This window comes from Anomaloglossus baeobatrachus, chromosome 8 (genome assembly GCF_048569485.1).
Source record: "Anomaloglossus baeobatrachus isolate aAnoBae1 chromosome 8, aAnoBae1.hap1, whole genome shotgun sequence".
In the NCBI taxonomy this organism is placed as follows: Eukaryota; Metazoa; Chordata; class Amphibia; order Anura; family Aromobatidae; genus Anomaloglossus; species Anomaloglossus baeobatrachus.
In genome coordinates, this window is record NC_134360.1 from 101800547 (window position 1) to 101822396 (window position 21850).

General features: G+C 47.0%; 1 protein-coding gene across 1 annotated transcript in view; it reads right to left on the bottom strand.

Moving 5' to 3' along the window:
* Nucleotides 1-3622: 3622 nt before the first annotated feature.
* The window catches only part of RBX1 (ring-box 1), a 53496-nt gene continuing 35268 nt past the window's right edge, over nucleotides 3623-21850 (bottom strand). The window contains exons 4-5 of the mRNA XM_075320896.1: nucleotides 6971-7056; nucleotides 3623-3822 (exon numbers count right to left, since the gene is read on the bottom strand). Of these exons, the coding sequence (XP_075177011.1) occupies nucleotides 3810-3822; nucleotides 6971-7056 (99 nt within the window). The 3' untranslated portion in view covers nucleotides 3623-3809. The remainder of the gene's footprint in view (nucleotides 3823-6970; nucleotides 7057-21850) is intronic.

A 21850-nucleotide genomic window follows, 5' to 3' on the forward strand; every position in this document is an offset into this window, starting at 1 on the left:
ACCTCTGGTTCGAAGTCAGAGTGGACTTGGACAGAAAGACAAGCCCCCCGAATAGGTCAGAGTGGCGAGAGTGAGCGAAGCACTCTGCTAAGAGTCAGCACTGGATGAAGCCCCGACAAGAAGGCCGTCCAGGGCAAAAGATCACTGCCAAACCCTAGGGGGGCAGGACCCTAATCACAGCTGCCCCAATGAGAATACTCGAGGGGCCTTGGCTAACCCCAAGGGAAGAGCCACGAATTGGACCACTCCGATTGTCAAAACGTAGTCAACGCTGGTGTGAAACTGCGATTGACTCCTGCCGATAGGCATCTCTGATGCCGATGGCTGCTAGGGAATCTCCTTGGGTTCTTGATTGATCCGGTGAAAAAAAACACACGGAACAAAACCGAGACTCAATGTGAAAACGCCACACCTGGCTATGCTTGAAAGCTAAAGATCCAGGTCGGAAGGCACCGCCCTCTTCGGGGACTAGGAATAGATTTAAGCAAAAATCTCAGAACCGTTCCCAGTCGGGAACCGGTACAATTACTCCATTGGCCTGCAAGAAATGCCACGGCCTGTGAGAAGGCGGCGGCCTTGGAGCCGGGAGGAGCAAAAAATTTGTTTGGCGGGTGGACAGAAGTCCATCCTGTAGCCAAGGGAGATATAATCTCGCCCCCACTGAACGGAGACATGTTAGAACCCTACGTCGCCAAGTGGAGAGAGCCTGCCACCGACCAAGGAGGTGGTTGGCGTGGCTAAATAGCTCGGAGGAAGCTGACTCAGTGACAGCATCTCCTGCGGTCTTCTGAAGACGCAGCTTCGAGCCATTTGGTTCTATGAACCTAGGCCGAGCTAGAGGACGATCAGATGGAGGAACGGAAACCACCAAAACCTCAACTGATTCCTGCCCTGGACAGGTTCCCTGGTTTAGGTTTGTGGCAAGGAAGAACACTCCCCGCCAAGAGCTTCCTTAATTTCACCCAGTTGGTTCCGAGGAAACTGGTCCCACCAAGGGGGAGCCCAGCAAGGAACCTCCATAGAGGCATCTGCCTTCCAATTCCGAAGCCACAGGAGCCTGCGGATAGCGAGGAAGGTAGCCCAGACCACCGCCGTGCGGCGTCCAGCATGGCAGACCTGGCATAGGATGAAAAGACTGAAGACTGGAAGTTCAGGCAACCGTTTTGGGCATAGAGTCCCTGTGAGGGAATGCATCTCCTCCAGAGAAGCAGAGAAGGTATAAAAAAAAAAAAAAACCGCACTGCTGTAAGCTGAGGAGAACGAAGCTCCTGCCGCCCCCATACCGACTTGGCCAAAAGGACAACCGGGCGGACCGCAAAACCTTAAGTGAGGAGCCATCAGCCACTGACATAACGGTCCGGGCTGAGCCACCTGAGGTGAATGAGCCCACTTCTTGACCACCATTGGTGGACAGGGGAAACACAGTCCTCAGAATCACGCTTCATGGGAAGCGACTGTCAGAGCGGACCCTGGGCTAGTCACAGGGGCCTGAAAACTGGAGTGGTTAAGGAACACACGTTGTGTTCACCTAGATAAGGTAACACCGGCGGATTGAGGTCCAGTACAAAATTAATGTACCGTAGGATCCATATAGAGGTGCCGTCAGCCACTGATACAACTATCCGGGCTGAAAGTCTAGACACCGGAGTGGCTACCCTTGGCGAATGAGTACACTCCTTGACCACCTCTGATGGGAGGGGGAGACAGGCAGCAGAACCCCGCTGTGGGGTCTGCAGGATAGGCTGTGGGCTTGGACGCAGCGGGCTGAAAACTGGAGTGGTTAAGGAACACACTCCTCGTCCTGTTAAAGGTATACTGATGCCTTTCTGCCAGCGGGGAATATTCCCCTGATCAGGCGGATGGAGGTCCAGTACAAGAATAATGGACGCAATCCAATCATTCGCATCTGCGTCACCTACGGACGGATCAATGTACATAAAGTAGCGTCCGAGCCCGTGGTAGAGACATCCTCCTCGTCCAGTGAGTCAGCTCGTAATCGGAGCTGCGGGACGGGGAGGACAGGGGACCCTGCGTCTCCCTGTCAGGAGGACAGGGTCTGAGCCCAGAAGGAGAGTCCCTTGTGAGCTTTGCTGAGCGAAGCAGAAAACGCCCTAAGGGGGCTGCATGCTCAGCAGATGCCGGGACAGCCGACCCCTGGAATAGGATTCCCACGGGGGTCAGCCACCGAAACCGGAGCAGCTGGAGGGACCATTAATGAGCCCCGAAGCTGAGGGGCCACAGTGGTTATGAGCTCGGTATAGCCGTACGAGACTACCTGCAGTGGATAATAAAAAACAGCCTGCAGCCTCGCTCTGTGAGACATGCTGCAGAGGTGGGGGCTCACCCAAGACAGGGGTTCAGCCTGGGGAGACTGCCGGCTGAGGCATCTTGACCACCATCCACCACATAAGAACCCTTACAGTGTGCCGGTTCAGGCAATATGAGGTTACATGCAGAACATGTAGTGTACAGCCTTGGAGCTTTGCTGCTAGAGTGAGACATGCTGCTGAGGAGGAGGTTCTATGATAAAGAATTAACTCCTTCAGAATGCCCTGAGAGTGTATAAAAGTGCACAACCAGAGGTTGTGACTTATCAGGCCGCTATTATGAGTGCCATCCGAATTCCAAGCCTGGACCCCCAGCCAGATATTCACTCCCTCTGCACTGCAGAGCAGCCAGCGCCGACCAGTGTACTAAGACGCTGAGAAAATGGCGCCAGAGTGAGGGGGGGGGGGCGGGGGTTAACCCAGGAGCGGGAATCGGAGGGCGAAGGAGATGTACAGGGGAGGGAATCATCTCCTCAAAAAGGAGTGTCCTCCCCTGTGCAGAGCGGCCGGCGGGCGGCTCTGCAGTGTCCCCCTGCATGACTGACATGCAGGGGAACGAAACGAAACTAGGCCGCGGCTGAAGCCGGGGCCTAGAGTTATGCATGCGGCCGAGAATCAGGCATCATCGGCGCGGTTCTCAGTAAAAAGCGTGGAACCGGCCGGAAAAACAGTAAAAAAGCAACATTATCAAGCAATCACTGTCCCCCCCAATAAAAGTGCCCCACATTGCAGAAGGACCCTCTGAATAAACGTCTCTATACTTAGCTTTGAGACGCAGGGCCCAGTCCCTGTGGGGTGGGGGTCAGTGCTCCGTCCAGCAGGGTCCTGCAAAAGGGCTGCGGATGGAGGCCGGTCTCCTGCAAGGCAGTGAGAACCGTGTTGGCTCCAACTTCAAGCCAGAGCCCCTAAGGGATGGTGAAGGAGCGCGGCATGAAGGGCTCCTGCCCTGAAGTCAACCTTAACAGCACCGCCGCCAGGGGGGTGAGAAGGGACATGCCGGGAGTCCAGTGGACCCGCTTTTCTTCCAAATCTTTAGAAAAAATGAAAAATCAAAAAAGGATGCATGTGTGTGTGTGATCCTCCTGACACAAAGCAAGAAACTGGCTAGATCTGGCTAGCAGGGGGTGTATATGCTAGGAGGGAGGAGCTACACGTTTTTGAGTGTAGTAACTTTGTGTGTCCTCCGGGGGCAGTAGCTATACACCCATGGTTTGGGTCTCCCATAGGAACGATAAAGAAATTGAAGCTTCTTCACCAATGTTACAGACGACAAAAATCATGGACTAAGCTTCAAATACACAAAAAAGCAAACACTCTGCCATGTTTATTTGACATAAGGAATAGACTTTTTTTTAAACATACTAGAAAATAATATAGTAAGTATATGAATTAATCATGTTTATATTGTTAATCAGATTCTTCTGGTCTTCCCAAGAAAGGTGGGTTGCAAACAAATTAGTGCTCCCAAAGTTCCAAGTTGACTCAATGACCATACCTAAAAACAAAACACAAAAAAACAAAGAAAACAAAAACACACTATTAAAATACAAACTGCCACTCACCCAACAGGGGTGCACACATTTTCTGTCACCAGCAGCATTGTCAACACAAAACCATAATCATTTATAATGGCAAATTATAAAAAATTGTGAGGCTTAAAAGGGAGCCTGTCAGGTCCCCTATGCACCCAGAGCCACAAGCAGTTCTGGGTACAAGTCTAGAATCCCTGCCTAACCGTCCCTGTATACACTAGCATAGGTAAAGAGATTTACAGAAAAAGTGTTTCTAAGGTCCTGTGCGCACTAGGCGTTTCTACCCGCGGTTTTGCTGCAGAAATTTGAGAAATGTTTGAAATCTTTCTGCAGACATTTCCCAGTAAAACCTATGGGAAAAAAAATAGCTGTGCGCACACTGCATTTTTTTCTCAAGAAAATTCTTTGTGAAGATTTTCTTGAGAAAATGTGCATGTCACTTCTTTTCCGCAGGTATTTCACTCCATTCACTGTAATGTAATCGCGAAATACCGCAGGTAGCAAATGATGTGCGGTATACCCTCGGTATAGCCGCGATTTACCTGCGTTAATGTTAATCGCTGCCTGCGGTTTTGCAGGAAGTGATGTCATTATGCCAGGAAGAGGAAGTGGAGCAGAGTAAACACACACGTCACACTCCCTGGACGCCGCACAGAAGCACTTCCGTGTGACCTCCAGGTGCCCGTGCAGTCTGTGTCCCACTCCAGCCCAGCGGCTGCCCGCCCTGCAGTGTCAGTGTCTGCCCGCAGTATCAGCAGCTTGTCAACCTGCAGTGCGTGCAGCCGAGGGGATGACTGGCGCTGCTGTCAGGAGGTGAGATGAGATCATTACCTGCGGTGACGATTTCCTGCCTACTGACGTCACCGCTGTCACTGCCGTCTAAGCCCACGGCCCGAGACTGTAACTAGCGGTGATGTCACGGGCTCTCGCGATACTGCTGAGAACGCGGTGGGCATAGAAGGCAGTGATATTGCTGACGTCACCAGTGCAGGAGATCATCACAGCAGGTAATGATCTCATCTAACCACCTGATGGCAGCGCTCGTCATCCCCTGCAGTGACCTGGGCTGACCTATTGATGTTAGCTCAGGTCACTGCACTACTCTCCCAGCCAATGGGGAACATTCTGTTCTTCATTGACTGGGACAATGACAATTGTATGGATCGTCATGGGAACCCCTTATTGGATTACGCTGGACATGGAATTGATTGTTCTTTTCAATAAATTGGTGAAAGAGGGAATGTTTTTTCAAATAAAACTTTTTTTTTTGTCTATTTTTTTATTTATTACTGACTGGGTTGGTGATGTCTGGTATCTGATAGACGCTTGACATCACTAACCCCAGGGCTTGATGCCAGGTGACATTACAAATCTGGCATCAACCCCATATATATTACCCAGTTTGCCACCGCACCATGGCAACGGGACAAGTTGGGCAAAGCACCAGGATTGGCACGTCTAATGAATGCGCCACTTCTGGGGCGGCTGCGGCCTGCTATTTTTAGGCTGGGGAGTGTCCAATAACAGTGGACCTCCCTAATCTGGGAATATCAGACCCCCAGCTGTCCGCTTTACCTTGGCTGGTGATCCAATTTGGGGGGGACCCCACATTTTTTGTTTTAAATTAATTAATGTAAAATAACAGCGTAGGGTGCCCTCTTTTTTGGATTACCAGCCAAGGTGAAGCTGCCAGCTGTGGTCAGCAGGCTGCAGCCATCTGCTTTACCCTAGCTGGCTACAAGATACGGGAACCTCACGTCTTTTTTTTTTTTTTTAATTATTTATTTATTTTTTGGCTAAATACATGGCTAGGCACCCTTTAGTGCCACATGAAAGTCATTAAATGGTGCCAGCTTAGAATATGCAGGGGGGTGGGACATTATATAGGTCTCTCTTATCTATCTATCCATCTTACCCTCTATCCATTATCTGTCTATCGATCTATTATCTATATTATTTATTGCAGTTCAGCATAAAAAAAACGCAGGGACCAACCTGCAAAAAAACTGCGGCAAAAACGCATGCGTTTTTCCCGCGGTTTTGGTGCGGTTTTTTACCGCAGGTTCGGTAATCTTCAACTCCCAGAAGTTTCTCAAGAAATTTTCTTGAGAAAAATCACTTTTCTAGTGCGCACATAGCCTAAAGATCCCTTATGAGATGCCATTGAGCTCGGGGATTAGTCGCAAGGGTGTTATTTCCCCCAACTAGCTCTCCCTCTTAGCATGTTAACACGCCCCTGTGGGTGTACTAACATGCTATTCAATGCCCTGCGTCATCGGTATGGACACGCATGTGTACCTGTCAGTTGTCACCGCCTCAGTCTCTGTATTTAAGCTCGGTGTGCATGCTCAGAAGTCCTGGCACTTCCGGTCATACACACTAAAAGCCAGGTGTACATGTCCCAGCTTCAGAGAGGTCTAGTGCGCATGAACTGAGGTGCCAAGACTTCTGATCATGCACACTGAGCTTAAATCTGTGTTATGCGTCTGAGGCATTGACAACAGACATGTACGTGCGTCCATGCCGATGACGCTGTGCATTGAATAGCATGATAGCACACCCAAAAGGGCGTGCTACAATGCCAAGAGGGCAGACTAGTCAGGGGAAATCACGCCCATGCGACTAGCCTTAGCCCTCATTAACAACTCAAAGGATCTTTAGAAATACTTTTTCTAAACATCTCTCTATGTATAATGTATATATGTAAATGCTGGGACAGTTAGGCAGGGTTTACCGATATGCACCCAGACCTACTCGTGATTCTGGTTGCGGGCAGAGGGGACCTGACAGGTTCCCTCTAAGGCAAATTGGTTAATTAACAAAAAGATATTTTGGAAAATGGTCACTTCCTCTCCTTTATATCCAATTCTAAGAACTTCAATATTGGTGAATGGCAGCTTTTTTTTTTTTTTTAATTTTTATTATTAGGGAAAGGGGGGTGGGGTGGAAGATTTGGACTGATAAAATCAGATATAAAAGTATGTTCTGAAGTTTGGATAGCTGCCTATATGTGGTTTTCTTTAAAGAATGGGAGAGCTTTGATAGTATTGTATGAGATCTCATCAAATATTAAACCAACATGGCAGAAATGAGAAATATAGTTTTACATACTTCTGGAATTCCCATTCTCTGTTATCCAGTGGACAAACTTGCCGAGTTTTCAACCAACGCGAGATGCAATGGAAATGGAATGCATGCTATAGAAAGAAAAGGAAGATGACAATATCATTGGTATTTATTAGGTTAAAACAGTTGTACCCTTCTTCACACAGTACCATTTTCTTCAAATCTGAGAAGTCACTTTATGTAGTAATAAGACACTGCAGCACAGAACTGTTAGTGATAACTTCAGGTTGGTTATATTTGTTGTAAACCAGAACATGAATGAAAATAAACTAAAATGTTTGACACTTTATAATCTTTCAAGTTTTCTCTTTACTGCCTTTACCCTGTTTGCACTGCAGCCGGTGTTTTCATTTTATCCTCATCTTCTAAGAGCCATTACTATTTTCCCCTTAAGGCCAGAATCACACTTGTGAGAGACTCGCGCTAGTCTCGCATCGCATCACCCGGCACGGCCGCACACTCCCCAGACAGGAGCAGGTCGGCTGCATGTATTTCTATGCAGCTGAGAAGCTCCTGTCCGGAGAGCATCAGGCCGTGCCGGGTGATGCGATGCGAGACTCGCGCGAGACTCTCACAAGTGTGACTCCAGCCTTACAGTCATGAAGGGGGTATTTTTTTGCAGGACAATTTGATTATAAAATTACTTAAAGGGAAGGTGTCGGGTTTTTTTTATCTTTATATTAACCCCTTAACGACCGCAGGCCGTAAAATTACGTCCTAGCGGTCATAATGTTACTGCCCGCGGTCTGCTGGCGGCAGCATGCCGCGATCGGCACACATCTCAGCTGATTTTCACAGCTGAGATGTGTGCCTGCTAGGCACGAGCAGAATAGTTATCTCCTCGTGCCGTTTAACCCCTTAAATGGCGCTGTCAATATGTGACAGCGCCATTATAAGCGCGATCGCGGTAAACTTTTACTTACCGCCCGATACCGGAAGTCACGTGACGCGAGCACGTGACTTCCGTTAGTTGTCATGGTAGCACAGGGTCATGTGATGACTCCTGTACTACACATGGATTGCTTTCACTTTCGCTGTGCCAGCGTCACAGCAAAAGAGAAAGAGCGTATCTGCTGTTTACAGCTGTATAGCTGTGATCAGCAGATAGCATTCCGATCGCTCTGCACTGATCGCAATAGCCCCCTAGGGGGGAGTAGGAAATTTAAAAAAAAAAAAACCTAAAAAGTTCAAATCACCCCCCATTCGCCCCATTGAAAATTAAAGGGTTAAAAAAATAAAAAATACACACACATTTGGTATCGCCGCGTTCAGAAACGCCCGATCAAAATATAAAAATTAATCTGATCAGTATACAGCGTAGCGGCAAAAAAATTCCAAACGCCAAAACGACGTTTTTTTGTCGCCACAACTTTTGCGCAAAATGCTATAAGAGGCGATCAAAACGTAGCATCTGCGCAAAAATGGTACCGTTATAAAAGTCAGCTCGAGACGCAAAAAATAAGCAGTCACTGAGCCATAGATCCCGAAAAATAAGAACGCTACGGGTCACTGAATATGGCGTAAAACGTGCGCCACTTTTTTCGGTCAAACTTCCGATTTTTTTTTAACCCCTTATATAAAAGTAAACCTATACATGTTTGGTGTCTACGAATTCGCACTGACCCGAGGCATCACACCCACACATCAGTTTTACCATATAGTGAACACAGTGAATAAAATATCTCAAAAACAATAGTGCTATCGCACTTTTTTTGAAATTTTTCTGCATTTGGAATTTTTTTGCCGTTTTCCAGTACACTATATGGTAAAACTTATGGTTTCATTTAAAAGTACAGCTCGTTCCGCAAAAAATGAGCCCTCACATGACCATATTGACTGAAAAATAAAAAAGTTACATCTCAGAAAAAGAATGGCGAAAAAAAAAACGGAAAGCGAAAAATCGGCCGGTCATGAAGGGGTTAATAATAGTGATTATGAAATCTAGTATTTTTAATACAAAATTAAAAACTCCCTGTTTATTTAATTCTAGTTTTACTGAAGCCCTGGAGGCTGCCATCTTGGATTTGGTGTTTGTAACAACAGTTACTCACTCCTTTATGGCAGCCCTCAGGGCATAGAGGACAGTGGTCGGGATCCGACCCCATTTTATTACATACAGAAGGAGTGAAATGGACGCGCCCCCTGGGCTGTCCCGATCACAGCAGAGGGAGGAGATAAATGCCATCCTTGTGGAGTTCACAACGTGTGCACCTTCCCCGTCATCCGCCGGGATGGATGGGGGGAGTACCAGCAACGGGCAGCGGTGATTGCACTGTAACTGATCCTGGCGCGCTGCTCCCCATTTTCCCGTGACCCCCTCCCCCCAGCACTCTTCGACGAACCCCCCTCCCTGCGTGTGCTCACTTAGGGCTTCCGCTGCTCGTACGGCGATGTCTGACAAAACAGGCTTCCGAGGCGCAGGTCTGAGGTGAGTGCATGCGGCATTGGGATACAGTCAGTGAGCTGAGCGAGGCATTGGGAAACAGTCAGTAGGCAGTGTGGGGGCATTGGGATATAGTTAGTAGGCAGTGTGGGGGCATTGGGATACAGTGCGGCACAGGATACAGTGGCGCACTATGCAGCTGGCCTTAGTGACACTTTAGACATATTAGGGTCACTCTGTGGTCACCAACAAAATGGCTCTGCATTGTGTCCCTACATTTCATTCTCTGTTATCCTTTTGGAAACACCCAGATTGGGAGGGGGAGGAGACACCACACACAGGAAAGCAGATTCTGCCCACTTTTACTGCAGCTGTAATGTGAGCTATTTCTACAGTCGGATTTCAGCAGCTGCTCCCCCTAGTGTTTAAGAATATATCAAACTTTAAAAAAAATTTTTTATATTTTTCCTCAATTAAAAACAAATAATTTTATTAAAACATAACATTAAAACAATTAAATAAATTACATTTTTCAGTTATTGAAATTTTTTTTGTTAACAACATCTTCCCTTTAATTTTTACTATATGTGCTTAACCCCAGGCTTATGGAGATAAACGGCGGCAGAATAAGGTACTCATTCTGATTCGCTGTTTATAAACGGCAATCAGAAAAAAGTAAATAGCGCCCCCCATTGTTGGAAAATCTCTGGAGACCCTGGAGATCACTATTCGGGCCGGTTTTTCCGGTTCCCAGTCACGTGATCAATTGGTATACACCGTATAACGATGGTCATGTTACAGTAAATGGCGGCGCCGACAAAAAATGATTCATCTCCCACCTGCCATGATCAAACATGTCAGATGGGAGATAAATCACCTCCCCGGTCCCCTTCGGTGTCGCCAAAGTACCCCCCCACCCCCAATCCACTTTCCATAATCCAAGATGGCAATGTGCACAATCAGTGCTCCGGTCGCATTCTTCCTCCTCCTCGGATTTCTGTTGCATTTGCCACTGTGCTTTTCTCTGTAGCATAAACTGACCCGTGGCTTCCTGAGCCTCAGCATGTCAATTTATGCTGGGGAGACGAGAGTGTTCTCTGCAGGGAGAAGAGAGCTAAAGTCCGCAGCAGCCTGAACCCGGATCGTGGTACAGGCAGCTGTGTTCTCCCGTGGACAACATTCACATATCCGCAGGAGGGCTGGCACTATGCACTAGATGCAGTGTCGCCAGATCGTGGGCACATAGCCTAAAAGTGAGAAATTTGGCACTACAGTAACATTTTTAAGTAGCTGTGGATTCAAAATGCTCAATATAGCCCTAAATAAAATCCTTGAGGGGTCTAGTTTCCAAAATGGGGTCACTTGTGGGATTTCTACTGAATAGGTACCTAGGGGCCCTGCAAATGCGACATGGTGCCCGCAATTTATTTCAACTTTTCAAAAATTCAAAAAGGTGTCTTGTTTCCAGAATAGGGTCACTTGTGGGGGGGGGGGATCTCCACTGTTTAGGCACCTTTGGTGGCTCTCCAAATGTGACATGGCGTTTGCTAATGATTCCAGCCAATTTTGCAGTCAAATGGTACTCCTTCCCTTCTGAGCCCTGCCGTGTGCCCAAAAGGTTGATTTCCACCACATATAAAAAGGTATCAATGTACTCAGGAGAAATTGCACATTTTGTGTTGCTTTTTTTTTCTGTTATTCTAGTAAGAAAAAACAAAAAAAAAATTATATATTTTATATATAATTTCATTGAAGTAACAAGGCTATGGTATTTTTTTATATTTTCACAGCTCAAAATTATAAGCTTCCTGCAAATGCAACATGGTGCTCGCAATCTATTTCCGCCAAATTTGCTTTACACAATTCAAATATTGCACCTTCTGTTCTGAGCCCTCCCATTTGCCCAAACAAAGGTTTCTGACCACATGTGGGGTATCAGCGCGCTCAGAAGAAACTGGGTATCACATTTTGGGGTCCATTTTGTTGTGTTATTTCTTCTAAAAGTGAATAAATTGGGTCTAGAGCAACAGGTTTAGGTAAAAATTTTTATATTTATTTTCATTCCACATCGCTTTAGTTCCTGTGAAGCACCTGAAGGGTTAATAAACTTCTTGAATGTGTTTTTGAGCACTTTGAAGTGTGCAGTTTTCAGAATGGGTCATTTTGGGGTATTTTCTTTCACCTTGGCCTCTCAGTCATTTCAAACACGGCGTGGTCGCTAAAAAAAAAAAAAAATAAATAAAAAATGGGAAATTGCTGATGAATTTTGAACCCTTCTAACTTCCTAACCTCAAAACATTTTGTTTCAAAACTTGCACTGATGTAAAAGTAGACATGGGTTTGTATCCCACTTGGTGTTTACAGACAAAAATCCCCTTTGTTCAGGTTTTATTTTACCGTTTTCATTTTTCTTTATCCTGTTCTTATTCTCATTTTTGTCTACAACCTGAGAAAGTTTAATCAAATATGAAAATGTATTTTATATATGCATCAGACACTGCAGACTATATGCCCCTTTTCACCATTGTCATGTTTCTTGTTCTGGCGTTTTTTTTTTTTTTTTTTTTTTAAATAACCAGCAGTTTATTTATGGCCTGTTATTAACGTTGTCTGTCATTCTGGTGGATTTCCTGATTAAGTGGGGTTACACTTCGAACCGCGTTTAATTAAACCACCCTGCATTACACTTCTCCTGGATGTGTGTCGTATCCAGCAGCGCAGTGGTAGATCCACATTTTACAGTGTTTTGGGCTTTTGGGCTTTTCTAGCAAGTGGACTCTGCAGCAGCAGGTTACAGGCTTTATATCAAGTTGTGTAATACACAACTACATAAGGTGAGTATATTCCCTTATTTATTTGCACTTTATTTTTTGGCAAAACCCTATTGCGCTTTTTTTTCCCCCTCCAGCACTTGAGCCTGTACTGTGGACTCTCTGATGTTGCAATATGAGGAGCGCAGGGGCGACCTGGGTCTGTAGAGCCATCCACTTGTGATCCTGGTCAGCTTTACAGCAGTGGTAAAGAGCATTAAAATACTGCACTCATTGGGCCCAATTTATGACGACGTGGGCTTTGTCATGTGTCACTTTGTCTTGTGCCATTTAGTTTTTTGCTTATGCAACCTCAGAGGGATAGGAAGAGAAAAGAGGCAGGGAGAAATTAAAGAAGCACTTCCATTACATTCATCAAGAGGACAAAAATGTTAATCCATCATATTATATGACCTTTAGGCTATGTGCACACGTTGCTTTTTTTCCGTGGAAACGCTGGGTTTAGAACCGCAGCGTTTCACTGCCAAATTGCATGCGTCCTGCTTCCCCAGCAAAGTCTATGAGAAAGCCGAAAAATCAATGCACACGCTGCGTTTCTAAACGCAGCGTTTTGGATGCCAAAAATCGGTGCGGATAAAAAAGCAGCATGTCACTTCTTGTGTGTTGTAGCTGCGTTCTCCACCCGTTGAAATCAATGATGTGGGTCAGGACGCAGCTACACCGCAGTTCGCTGCATTTTTGTTGCGGTCCGCATGCTTTATCGGCATACAGAACGCAGGCATTTACCTGGAAGTGAGGTCAAGAGGTTTCCTGTTGACCTCACTTCCTGGCAAAGTTCAGGAAAGCCCCCGGTGTCCCCCCGGTATTCCGTACCTGTCCTGTCGCAGCGCTGATCCCACGCGGCCCCCTACTCCTTCACAGTGCATGACGGTCACATGTGCCGAGCAGCTGACAGCTCAGCACTGTGCTCAGACGCTGGCCGGCTGCTCAGCACACTGCAGCTGTGACCCGGGGAGGGTGGGTGCAGATTCTTTGCACCCACTCTCCGCAAATGGAGGGTCTGCACTCCTAGAAAATAGGGGACACGTTCCCCGAGCGTGCCCCCCATATTCTAGAAGGTCCGGAGTCGACATGGGACGTCCAAAATGGATTACAAGGACCCTTTTTTTTTTTTTTTCTTTTCAATAAATTGGTGAAAGAGGGAATGGTTCGGGAATGTTTTTTCAAATAAATTTTTTTGTTAGCAATTTTTTTTTATATTGTTTACAGTCAGTTATGTCTGGTATCAAATAGACGCCGTGACATCACTAATTTCTGGGCTTGATGCCAGGTGACATTACACATCTGGCATCAACCCCATATATTACCTCGTTTGCCACCGCACCAGGGCAACAGGATGAGTTGGGGCGAAGCGCCAGGAATGGCGCATCTAACTGATGCGCCAATTCTGGGGCTGCTGCGGCCTGCTATTTTTAGGCTGGGAAGAGTCCAATAGCCATGGCTCTTCCCATCCTGAGAATACCAGGCTGTCAGCTTCACCTTGGCTGGTGATCTAATTTAGGGGGACCCCACGCTTGTTTGTTTTTTTAATTATTTATAAATAAAAAAAAATCTTGGGGAGCCCTCCAAATTGATCACCAGACAAGATGAAGCTGCCAGCTGTGGTTTGCAGACTACAGCTGTCTGCTTTACCCTAGCTGGCTATCAAAAATAGGGGGGACCCCATGTCATTTATTTTATTTAGTTTTTTTTGGCTAAATACAAGGCTAGGCACCCTTTAGTGCCACATGAAAGGCACTAAAGAGCGCCAGCTTATATGCACGGGTGTGGGACGCTATATATATATATATATATATATATATATATATATATATATATATATATATATATATATATATATATATATATATATATATATATATATATATATATATATATATATATATATATATATATATATATATATATATATATATATATATATATATATATTATATATATATATATATATATATATATATATATATATATATATATATATATATATATATTATATAACGCTGCATTGTGCAGTAGAAGCACAGTGGAAAGATTTTTAGAAATTCCATGCAGCCTTAACCCAAATAGTGGGCATGAGCAGCTGCATTCTCCCGTGGACAACACTCATATCTCTGCAGGAAGGCCGGCACTGTGTACTAGACGCCGTGTCGCTGGATCATGGCCACATAGCCTAACAGTGAGAATATTGTTGCTACAGCAACATTTTTGTGAAGTACCTGTGGATTCAAAATGCTTACTATACTCCTAAATAAAATCCTTGAGGGGTCCAGATTCCAAAATGAGGTCACTTGGGGGGGGGGGTTCTGATGTATAGGTAATTTATTTCAACTTTTCCAAAATTCAAATGGTGCTCCTTCCATTCCAAGGTTTTTGGCCACATGTGGGGTATCCCTGCGCTCACAAGAAATTGGATAACCTGTGGGGTCCACGTTTTGTTGTTGCCTCTGAGTTCTCATCTATCTTTTATTTTCATCTCTCTATTTATCAATCCTTCAATGCTTTTCTTTTCTGTTTATCCATACTTATTATAGTTGTCCCTTTTTTTTTTTTTTTTTATTTTCCAGCACATGGATGTTATGATTTCATGTCCGTCACTATTTTCTGTTTATTAGGTGGAGTCTATGCCTTGCTTATGGCACTGATACCACAATGGAGAATGTAGAGAATGTGGAGAAGGAAATGACATTTAAAAGTTTTTTTTTTTCCCTAAAGTCTGTGTTCAACCAACTTTATTAATCACTGAAGAGTGTTCAAAAACGCACCTAAAAAAAACGCATGGAAAATGCATGCGTTTTTGATGCGGTCTTTATCAAAGCGCATTGTTTACAATTGTACCCTCTGCCAGAGGGTGCGTTTTTTCCTGCACTGAAAAAAAACACAACGTGTGCACATAGCCTTATACTACTCACCTAGGGGGACGGCCTGCTCTGACAGGTGTCACTGCTCTGTCCGGCGCCTCACATCTTGTGCGATAGTTTTCCTCCTGCCCAGCCTCGGAAATGACGGGTCCTATTTCATCCAAACAGAACGCCATTGCGCTCCTGTGCATTTTGAGCTGCCCGGCTGAGTGCAGATCAAAGTATTGTAGTGCTTATGTGTGGGCGGTCTGTGACCTTTCCTCGCGCCTGCGCATTACAGTACTTTGTGATGCCCTCTGCCGGGCAGATCAAAGTACGCAACGACAGGAGCGCAATAGAGGCCTTTGTGTGAATGACGCGTGATCCACACGGGGCTCGCCAGGAGGACGGCAACTGCACAGGATAGAGGAGCCGCCGGACTGTGAGCAGCAACCACCATTGGACCGGACCACCCCCTAGGAGAGTATGATAAAGGTGTTTTTTTTTTACATTATATAGAGCGGCCTGGGCTCTTTTATATACAGTATTCTAGAATACTGTATATACTGTACAAGTAAGAGCTCACTGGTGGTGGCTGCAGCTCAAAGGAAAAAACCTGGTGACAGGTTCCCTTTAAGATGATCAAAACAACTTTGGTGGGAGTACTTTAAGAAAGTTTGCATTTTTACTTGCTGTATGATGTCTACTAGCCTTTAATTCTTTATCTTTAAATGTGAAAATAACCATTATATGGTTAAAGGAGTGGTCTACAACCGCTGCTTAAAGGGAATATGCCATGAGGTTTTTTTCTACCTCATCTGAGAGCGGCATAATGTACAGACAGAGACCCTGATTCTAGCGATGTTTCACTTACTGAGCTGTTTGCTGTAATTTTGATAAAATCGATGTTTTCTCTGCTGCATATCTAACAGTTATACAGAGCTCATGAATATACTGGACTACCTGGCAGCATAACAAGTAGTCCTCTAATGATTATCTACTTCTGATTAAATCACTGATTTAATCAGAAGTACACTAAGCAGCACAGTAAAAGGTGCTTTAAACGCTGCGACATCGCTAACGATATATCGTCGGGGTCACGTCGCTAGTGACGCACATCCGGCGCCGTTAGCGACATCGTAGCGTGTGACGCCTAGGAGCGACGATCAACGATGGCAAAACCGCCAAAAATCGTTGATACGTCGCTCCTTTTCATAATATCGTTGCTGCTGCTGCAGGTACGATGTTAGTCGTTCCTGTGTCACCACACATCGCTACATGTGACACCACAGGAACGACGAACATCTCCTACATGCGTCAGTCAGGAAGGAAGGGCTGTTCCGCCCGCTCATCTCCGCCCCTCCGCTTCCATTGGACGGCTGCCGTTTGTACATCGCTGTGAAGCCGCACGAACCACCCCCTTAGAAAGGCCAGAGCGACGTTGCAGGGAAGGTAAGTCCGTGTGACGGGTGTAAGCGATGTTGTGCGCCACGGACAGTGATTTGCCAGTGTCATAACAACCAATGGCGGGGCGGGTACGCTCGCTAGCGATATCGATACAGATATTGCAGCGTGTAAAGTACCCTTAAGTGACACATCACTGGAATCAGGATCAAAAACCTGGTGACACATTCCCTTTAACCAATTCAGGACCAAATTATTATTCCAACAAATTACTTATGTAAAATTTTAACGAACTTTCAATATGTTGCAACCATCTTGTGCCACTGTGGGATATGGGGGTGGGGTGGGGTTGGGAGGGAGAACAACTCTGTTATGATGTCTCTCCTGGGTTTAAAAAAAAAAACAAAAACGTGCATGTGGTCTAAATCATCAGTTTGTGTATACATGGCAGGCCTCGGGGAAGAAAGAACACTACACACATTTTAGTGATTTACACAGCTTTGGGCCAACTACCTTTTTAAAAGCACTGAATAAAAGGGTTGTAGTGGTATATTAAAGCTATAAAATTGCCCGACATATTGGAACCACGCACCTCCAACTTAAGTAGGTTCTCCTAGGTCTACCTATGGATGTAAACCGTCATTATAAAGACACACCGAGGAGCTCAGAAAAGGACAGAACACCAAAGGCCCCTATTAAGCCTATAGTATGGGGTATGCTAGTAATAATGAATTTTATGCATTTTACTCCTGTACACCCCTTAACGCCTTCACCCCCGGGCGATTTTCTGTTTTTCTGAGGGGTTTTTTTCTCCCCTTCTTCTGAGAGCCATAACTTTATTTTTCCGTCAATCTTGCTATATAAAGGGCTGATATTTTGCGGAACAAGCCATATTTTTAAAATGAAACCATATGTTTTACCATATAGGGTATTGGAAAACAGCAAAAAACAGTGCGATTGCACAATAGTTTTTGAGATATTTTATTCACCATGTTCACTATGTGATATGTGATAAAACTGATGTGTTAGTGTGATGTCTCAGGTAGGTACGAGTTTGTAGACACCAAACAGGTATAGGTTTACTTTTATCTAAGGAGTTAAAACATTTTTCACAAGTTTGTCCAAAAAAGTCGCACACTTTTTGCACCATGTTCGGAAACCCGTAGCGTTCTTATTTTTCGGGATCTATGGCTCAGTGACCTCTTATTTTGTGTATAGAGCTGACCTTTTTAATGATACCATTTTCGCACACATGCTACGTTTTGATCGTCTCTCATTGTATTTTGCGCAAAATTTGTGTAAATAAAAAAAAAAAAGTGCTTTTAAGCGTTTGGAATTGTTTAATTTAATTTGATTAATTGATTTTATATTTTGATATATCAGGCGTTTCTGAATGCGGCAAAACTCAGTGTATTTTTTATTTTTTTAAACCTTTAAATTTCAATGAGCCGAATGGGGGGGGGGTGATTTGAACTTTATTTTTAAACTTTTTTCTTTTTCTTTTACTAGCCATCTTAGGGGACTTTAACGATCAGCAGTCTGATCGCTCTTCCATTTCTCCAGATCATAGCTACACAGCTGAGATCTGGAGAAAAACTGCTTGAGGGCTCTTTTCCACTTGCGTACCGCTTCTGAGGCAGGAGCATCGGAAGCAATATACTAATGACCCTCTGCTGCGGGTGTCAGCTGTGGGTCATGCGACTGATGTGATCTTCAGATCGCATCACAGCTACGGAGAAGATGGAGGGAGCACTTTCTCCCCATCTCCTCCGCTGACTGTCTCTGCATGCACCACACTGCGAGTGTAGTGCGATTTTACACACACGTGAGCCGATACTGTGTGCAAATCGCAGAATGCTGCGATTGTACCAAAAGCCCGATTCGTGTAGAGAAAAAAAAAAAAAAAAAAGAAAAACACGGGACAGAGGAAACTGTCTTATTGTTTAACACTGGTGCGAGTGCAATCCGATTTTTTATCGGATCGCACTCGCACCAGGAAAAGCGCCCTTACTCTCACACTGCAGTCTGCCGGCAGTGAGAGAAAGTGACTCATGATAGCTACAGGTGTTATCACATGACCCTGTGCTACTATGCCAACCACCGGAAGTCACGTGATCACGTCACGTGACTTCCGATGGGGCTGGGTAAGTTATGCTTACGGTGGCGCCCTGTTACGTCTCGCTGTTAGATTTTGACAGGGAGATGTAAGGCGTTAATAGGTGCGCGTGGAACATGATTTCACACGTGCCTGGCAGGCACACATGTCGGCTATTGAAATCAGCTGACATGTCTGCGGATTGCTGCAGACTGCCCACGGCAGGTGGTGGGGATTAACCTCACACGATCCATGACGTACCCAGTTCGTCATGTGTCATGAAGAGGTTAAGAGGTGCATGGCAGTTGTGGCGCATAAGGGCTCATTCAGACGTCAGTTTTCATGGATAGCGTGAGTAACTGTGTGTTACCGTATTTTTCGGATTTTAAGACGCACTTTTCCTCCCAAAAATTTGGGAGGAAAATGAGAGGTGCGTCTTAAAATCCGAATATAGCTTTAACGAGGGGGGCTGTCAGTGCGGCGACCGGGTGCGTGCGGCCGGGCGCACCTGGCTGCGTGCGCAAGGGCGGCCGGGCGCACCTGGCTGCGTGCGCAAGGGCGGCCGGGCGCACCTGGCTGCGTGCGCAAGGGCGGCCGGGCGCACCTGGCTGCGTGCGCAAGGGCGGCCGGGCGCACCTGGCTGCGTGCGCAAGGGCGGCCGGGCGCACCTGGCTGCGTGCGCAAGGGCGGCCGGGCGCACCTGGCTGCGTGCGCAAGGGCGGCCGGGCGCACCTGGCTGCGTGCGCAAGGGCGGCCGGGCGCACCTGGCTGCGTGCGCAAGGGCGGCCGGGCGCACCTGGCTGCGTGCGCAAGGGCGGCCGGGCGCACCTGGCTGCGTGCGCAAGGGCGGCCGGGCGCACCTGGCTGCGTGCGCAAGGGCGGCCGGGCGCACCTGGCTGCGTGCGCAAGGGCGGCCGGGCGCACCTGGCTGCGTGCGCAAGGGCGGCCGGGCGCACCTGGCTGCGTGCGCAAGGGCGGCCGGGCGCACCTGGCTGCGTGCGCAAGGGCGGCCGGGCGCACCTGGCTGCGTGCGCAAGGGCGGCCGGGCGCACCTGGCTGCGTGCGCAAGGGCGGCCGGGCGCACCTGGCTGCCTCTCTCTGTGTGTGGCCTGCTGGATGCCACTCTGTGCGTGCAGGCGGCTGTGCGGCAGGTGTCCCAGTGTGTCTGCGGTCCCAGTTACAAATGATGGCGCCGAGAGTCAGCGCGTGCGTAGATGGAGCCCTTGGGGGAAAGCTGCATCTGCGCATGCGCAGCTTCAGGCGCCATCATTTGAACCGGGACCGCGGACAGACTGGGACACTCACCACCGCTGCCACTACTGACCCGCCGCTGCTGCCAGCACACCCTCAGCCTCCTGTGACCCCGCTTCACCACCACTGCTGCCCCCCTCCGGTAAGACAACACTGGAGTATAAGACGGACCCCATTTTTATTACCTTTTTTTCTCTCTAAATTTGGGGTGCGTCTTATAATCCGGTGCGTCTTATAAAGCGGAAAAACACAGCATATATTTTTACAGTTACTTTCATTTTTTGGACAATACTGCCTAAATGGCTGACCAAAAAAGTGGAATAAAGCACTATCAAAAAGTCAAATGCAAATACAAAAATTGTATGGCCGAAAAGATCTTGTCCTGCAAAAAAAACAAGTCACCATATAGCTTTGTCAGCGAAAAAATATAGCTCTCAGAATAAAAGCAGTAGAAAATACGTAATTACTTACCGGTAATGTGTTTTTTCAGAACCCATGACGGCACCACGAGAGAGGGGATCCGCCCTTCAAGGACAGGAAACCTCCAGAATAAAAAGGTGCGGCACCTCTCCCCGCATCAGTTGATTACCGAGCATGACAGGCCCTCCGAAACAAGGAACATCGTTAAAAACATATCCCGCCACCATAACCGCCCAGTGAAGAGGAGTGAAAAAGGAAGCAAACTAGCAACCCCCAAGTGCAGGGAGGGAATGTAAGGGTGCCGTCATGGGTTCAGAAAAAACACATTACCGGTAAGTAATTACGTATTTTTCCAGCACCCATGACGGCACCACGAGAGAATTACAGAGAGGAAGACCTAGGGAGGGACAACAGTTTGTAGAACCCGCCTCCAAAAAGGTGATGTCGGTGAACGACAAATCAAGGCGATAGTGATTAAAAAAAGGTGGACGGAGAAGACCAAGTTGCCGCCTTACATATCTGCTCGATGGAGACCTCCAACCTCTCCGCCCAGGAAGATGCCATCGCTCTCGTGGAGTGTGCCTTCAGACCAGGAGGTATGGCGTCACCCCCGGCCGTGTAAGCAACAGAGATGGCATCCCTGATCCACCTGGCCAAGGTGGATTTAGAAGCCTTAAGCCCCTTCCTACAACCCTGGAAGACTACAAACAGAGACTTATCCCTCCTCCCTTCTGAGGTGACCAACAGATACCGTAGAAGACAACGCCTAACATCCAGGCAGTGCCATCCCATCTCCTCCGGAGTAGAAGGGTTGGCATAAAAAGAGGGGAGCACTATTTCTTGTGATCTATGGAAGTGGGAATGCACCTTCGGCAAATAGGCAGGGTCAGTTCTTAAAACCACTCGGTCATCAAAAAACTGGGTATACGGAGGAGAAATGGATAAGGCCTGAAGGTCACTAACCCTACGGGCGGAAGTGAGCGCGACCAGGAGAATCGTTTTGAGGGACAGATGCTTGAGTGAGATAGAATCTAAGGGCTCAAACGGGGGCCGTCTTAAAGCTGAAAGGACCAAGTTAAGGTCCCAGGACGGGAGTGGCATGTTGCCCCGAGGCTTAGACCTAGTACAGGACCTAACGAACCTAGACACCCAGGGATCTCCGGCCAGGGCCTGGTTATACAAGGCGCTCAGTGCGGAGATTTGCACCTTTGGGGTACTAACCAACAGACCCAGTTCCCACCCCCTCTGGAGGAATTCTAGGACAACCGGGACAGAGGGTGGCTTAGTAGGATCCGCACCCGTAGAGGTCAGGAATTTGGCCCAAATGCGCTCATAAATACGAGTAGTGACAGGCTTTCGGCATTGCATCAAGGTGGAGATCAGACCCTGAGAAAACCCCTAGTTGCCTAACAGTGACCGCTCAAGTGCCACGCCGTCAGGTGTAACCTGGTGTTCTGCGGGTGGAAGGCTGGATCCTGGGATAGGAGATCCGGTAGGTCCGGGAGAACCCACGGATCGGTGATGGACAGATGCGTCAGCCAATAAAACCAAGGTCTCTTTGGCCAAAAGGGTGCTATGAGAATCACGGCTACTTGATCCTCCCGTATCTTCCTGAGCACTGCAGGGAGGAGGATGATCGGAGGG